Source organism: Pezoporus wallicus, unplaced genomic scaffold (assembly GCF_028554395.1).
Source record: "Pezoporus wallicus isolate ANWC-B61680 ecotype Strahan unplaced genomic scaffold, APGP_CSIRO_Pwel_v1 contig_7742, whole genome shotgun sequence".
NCBI classification, from domain to species: domain Eukaryota; kingdom Metazoa; phylum Chordata; class Aves; order Psittaciformes; family Psittacidae; genus Pezoporus; species Pezoporus wallicus.
In genome coordinates this window covers 1-5,457 of record NW_026635794.1, presented here as the reverse complement: position 1 = coordinate 5,457, position 5,457 = coordinate 1, and the positions used below count along the sequence as shown (strand labels likewise).

At 46.5% G+C, this 5,457-nt stretch overlaps 1 protein-coding gene across 1 annotated transcript; it reads right to left on the bottom strand.

Moving 5' to 3' along the window:
- Window positions 1–833: 833 nt before the first annotated feature.
- LOC130593248 (olfactory receptor 1038-like) lies at window positions 834–1,811 on the bottom strand. The gene has a single exon (XM_057398255.1). The coding sequence runs from the start codon at window positions 1,809–1,811 to the stop codon at window positions 834–836; it is 978 nt and encodes a 325-aa protein (XP_057254238.1).
- Between the last annotated feature and the right edge of the window lie 3,646 nt (window positions 1,812–5,457).

Genomic DNA, 5,457 nt, shown 5'->3' with positions numbered 1-5,457 from the left:
CTCTGTGCTACCAAGCTCTTTAGCAATTAATGGCATCGATTCTGGCTCACTCATTCACAAATATTGAAGCCACTTTCCCCAGACCTAAGACAGCATCTCCCATCTAGATGTTGTTTGACAGAGCACACACTGTTCACCACCCACATACTTGATAAATATAAGTTGATTTCCACTCAAAACAGGTAAGAGAAAGAGATTTTCCCACACCGGTGTGTTTTGGCTTCTTTGAGAGGCAGGCAGCTCTCAGTTACCATTGATTCTGTGTTCAGTTTACTCTTTCATCTAGGGAAACTAGCCACATTCCTAACTTTTATAAGAAATCCACAGTTTGGTTTCCTGTTGTGCTTAAGCATGGTCTTGGCATGGACATGGGATGTGGGTGATTATCACCAGCTGGAATTCCATTTATATCACCATCTAAGTAAATGGCACTTCAGATGAATGTAAAACACCATTTAAATGAATGGGAGGAGCCCTTGATGTGCCCAAATTGTCCTTAACACTGGGTGGTCTCAGCACAGTTCATCATCCTGTATTACAAATTATGTTATCTACATTGTCTTCCTTTAAGTGAAATTGCTTGTGAAGCTGCAAACAGGAGAGGGATTCCCCTTGACATTCAAAGGTGCAGCTTGAGACCTTGATCCTTACCTGCTTCTTCTCTTTGAAAGGCACAAACAAATGCAATGAATTTCCTTCCAAGAACGGTGTGATTTTGGGGGTCTGTTTCTCATTCAATACTGTCATTGACTTTCGTGCAGGAACTGTGGAAGAATCTACATCAAATCATGGGGAGTATTGGAAAAAAATGTTTTAGTGTACCATAGGCTTTCTCAGTTGACATGAACTGTGCCTGTGCTAGATGATCTAACTTTCTTATGTTGCCAGTGGTTGAAGAGCCTGCTCCTGCACTTCACCAGAACCCCCTTCACCTCCCTGTTCCTCAGGCTGTAGATGAATGGGTTAAGCATGGGGGTGATGACGGTATAGATGATGGAGGCCACCTTATCCAGGCTCCTGTGACTAGATGGAGGTTGTAGGTACATGAAGAATCCTGTCCCAAAGTACATAGAAACAGCCACCAAATGGGAGGCACAGGTGTGGAAGGCTCTTACCCTGCTCTGTGCTGAGCACATCCTCAGCACAGTGTGGATGATAGACATGTAGGAGAGCAAAATGATCATGCTTGTGCCCACCACGTTGATGGTGATGAAAGCAAAGATGACCATCTCACTGCTGTGAGTGTCAGAGCACAGGAGCTTCAGCACAGGAACTTCGTCGCAGAAGAAGTGGTCGATGCTGTTGGGACCACAGAAGGAACCTCCAAACACGCACCATGTGTAGACGATGGCACTGAGGAAGGCAAATAGGTAGGATGATGCTATCAGTTGCCAGCAGATGTGGCTGGAGATGATGGTCACATAAAGCAGGGGCTGGCAGATAGCAACGTGCCGGTCATAGGCCATCATGGCCAGGAGGTGACACTCAATAGTACTAAAAAAAGCAAAGGCGAGGAACTGCATCATGCAGCCAGTGAAAGAAATGGTTTTGCCCTCTGATAACAGGTCTGCCAGCATCCTGGGGGAGATGACTGTGGAATAGCAGATGTCAGTGAAGGCAAAATGGGTGAGGAAGAAGTACATGGGGGTGTGGAGGCTGGGAGACACCAGAACCAAGATGATAATCCCAACATTCCCCACCTGAGTGACAATGTAAATCAATAGAAACAAGACAAAAAGAGGGGTCTGCAGACATGGGCTGTCTGTAATGCCCAAGAGAATGAATTCAATCTGTGTGTGATTTCCTCCCATGACCAGGTGGTCCCTGCTGAGGCAAAAGGAAGAGAAACATCAAACTGATCAGAAATGGAGATTCAAATCTGGACCACATCTATCTCCAATCAATGACCACTATACCTGCCACACATCAGATTATTCTAATATATTTTCTAACCAAAATTATATGCATATATTATGTTTTTCAGATGAGGTAATCAGAAAAGAACAGGTAGTTCATTGAAGCAGTAAATGGCATTTTTATTTTTCTATGCTGGTACAATTAACACTGGCTTTAGACAAGCAGGTGTGTTTTCAGGTTTCAGCAAAGGATCAGATCTTTATTCACTTTCAGTTTGAAGGAAATTTGTGTCAGAAGACACCTCAGAGGATCCTCATAGGATTGCACGTAAACGTGAAGCAAGAGAATTTCTCAGTCTCAGTGAAAGCCCAGCTTACACATGCATGACTTCCAGACACTTTTCTTTGGCTTTTGATTGTCATTCCAGTCACCAAATCACATTTAAACAAACTATTTGAGATCATTAACAACAAATAACATTGACTTTGTTAAACTCATGATTTATACCTTCCTGAGCTCCAGCATGATAAAGCATCCTAAACCTATGGGCATTCAGTTTCTTGCTTTAAAAAACAGTTGCTGTTATAACAAGCTGATTCTAAAGGCTGATTTGTTAGTGACTATATTCTGCTGACAGTCTAAAATGTTGCATTTCTGTATAACAGAATAAGATTCATCCTCATTTAACTCTTGAATAAATCAATGTATCTGGCTTAAGCTGCCTTTGCAAAAGAAACACAACCTGCATCAGACGTTGCTCCATATTATTATAAAGAAAACCCACATTGGTAAGGTTGCTTTCTGACACAGCTTTACCACAGATTACACAAGGACATGCAGACACAAGCCCACTGCCTAAGTGCAGGTGAGGCTCTGCTTTGTGCTGGTGTTACCTCCTGTGACTTCCTTCTGCCACCGAGTGATGGGTGCCAAGGATTTATCCCCAATGCAGCAGAGAACATCTGTGTGCCAGCATCAGCTCTGTTGCACCTGATGTGAAGAGAGGGGAGCTCCTGCCAGACTCCAAGAGCCCAGCTCGTGGTGCTGGGGCTGTAAATACAGTCACATGTGCTCTCCTGGGAGGAAGCCTTCAGGGCTGCTCATGCTTTCCCAGAGGAAAAGAAAGAGAAGGAAAAGCAAAGGGTATGAAATCAGCTCTGAAAGGCATTGTGGTGCTTGAGCATCTGAGAGTCATGGAGTGGGTGAGCCATGCCTGAGCACAGCTGCACAGCAGCAGTAATGAGTAGCTCATAGGATGCTTCCTACATACTTGTGGACCATGCAAATATTTTGGTCTGAACATACTGACACAATGAAAATGGGTTTAGAGACATTCCAGATCTTGCACACGGTCCTCAAATGGGACATGAAGCACAAGTGACTCCACGTCTGAAGCTGCTGATGTCCCTCTGTGGAGGGTGAACCCAGTTTTCCAGCCCAAATGGGGTTACCCACATGTAGTGCCTGGATGTCCAACAGCTGAGCTGGTGCCTCTGGACTTCCACTGTATTCAAGGGTGAAAAACAGGCATTTTGAGGCAGAGAGGATTTGTCCCAGAATTAACTAATAGGCCTTTATCCCCCTGACCAGCCTCAGCTGGGGCTCCATCCCCGCTCTCTTCCTGTTGTTTCCCCAATCTCTATTTAAACTCAGAACAGGCAGATTGAGCTTTACTAGAGGAGTTCTGGTTTCCAGTTTAGTAGGAGTTCAGCACACCTATGCAATCTTTTGGTGGTCATCTAGGATTTCTCATCTATCTTCCTCGCAATTTTTTCACCTGATCCTGAACAAGGGATTGACTCATCCTGACTTGGCTTGGTCTTGAATCTGCCTCCTCATCACCAGCTTTCCTGATGCTCTGGAGCTTTGGTTGAACTTGGTCCATGTCTCTGTTCCTGCCCTGCTTCTATTGTTCAGGTACCGTGGGATTGTCCCTGCACACCAGGGTGTTCTCCTTTGGTTCCGTTTAGACAGATAAAGGAGAAAAACCCCTGTGGCAGTCCCCAGGCTCCTGCAGAGTAGAACCCATCACCCTCTGCACCTGACAGCCCAGCCAGTGCTCACTGCTCTGGCAGTCATTTTCATTCCAGAACATGTCCCTACAGGAGCAAATTAGGAGGTAGTTTTTCAGTGATGAAAAGTAGAGTCTCCACGCAGCCTTCTCTTCTCCAGGCTGAACAGCCCCAACTTCCTCAGCCTGTCTTCATACAGGAGGTGCTCCAGTCCCCTGATCATCCTCGTGGCCCTTCTCTGGACTTGTTCCAACAGTTCCATGTCCTTTTTATGTTGAGGACACCAGAACTGCACACAGTGCTCCAGGTGAGGTCTCACCAGAGCAGAGTAGAGGGGCAGGATCACCTCCTTCGACCTGCTGGTCACGCTCCTTTGGATGCAGCCCAGGATACTGTTGGCTTTCTGGGCTGCAAGCACACACTGAAGCTGGCTCATGTTCATTTTCTCATCAGCCAACACCCCCAAGTCCTTCTCTGCAGGGCTGCTCTGAATATCTTCTCTGCCCAACCTGCAGCTGTGCCTGGGATTGCTCCCACCCTAGTGTAAGACCTTGCACTTGGCATGGTTAAACCTCATGAGGTTGCCATCAGCCCACCTCACAAGTGTGTCGAGGTCCCTCTGGATGGCATTCCTTCCCTCCAGGGTATCAACCCAACCACACAGCTTGGTGTCATCGGCCACCAAATTGGTCAGGCAGGATTTCCCCTCAGTGAAGCCATGCTGGTTGTCACCAAGCACCTTGTTGATTTTCATGCGCCTTACCATGCCTTCCAGGAGAATCTGCTCCAAGATTTTGCCAGGCACAGAGGTGAGACTGACTGCTCTGTAATTCCCCAGGTCATCCATTTTCACCTTCTTGAAAATGGGGGTTATATTTCCCTTTTTCCAGTCATCGGGAACTTCCCCTGACCGCCATGATTTCTCAAATATGATGGCCAGCGGCTTCGCAACTTCATTCTCCAGCTCCTTCAGGACCCGCGGGTGGATCTCATCAGGACCCATGGACTTGTGCATGTTCAGATTTTTAAGATGGTCTTGAACCAGTTCCTCTCCTACAGTGGGCGCAAGGTCTTCATTCTCACAGTCCCTGCATCTGCCTTCCAAGACTTGGGTGGTACAGTCAGAGCCTTTGCCAGTGAAGAGTGAGGCAAAGAAGTCATTGGGAACCTCAGCCTTCTCCAAATCCTGTGTAGCCAGTTCTCCCGAGAGCTTCCTGAGGGAGCCTACATTCTCCCTTGTCTGTTTTTTATTTGCTATGTACCTGTAGAATCCCTTCCTGTTATCTTTAATACCCCTAGATAAGTTTAATTCTAACTGGGCTTTAGCTTTCCTAACCTGGTCCCTAGCTTTTCGAACAATATCACTGTACTCTTCCCATGCCACCTGTCCTTGCTTCCACTTATTATAAACCTCTTTTTTCAATTGAATTTTCCTCAGGAGCTCCTTATCCATCCAAGGAGGTCTCCTGACCCTCCTGCTGCACTTCCTTCTGGTTGGGATGCAACACTCCTGAGCTTCCAGCAGGTGATCCTTGAATATCAACCAAGAGTCTTGGGCCCCTCTGCCCTCTAGGGCTGGATCCCATGG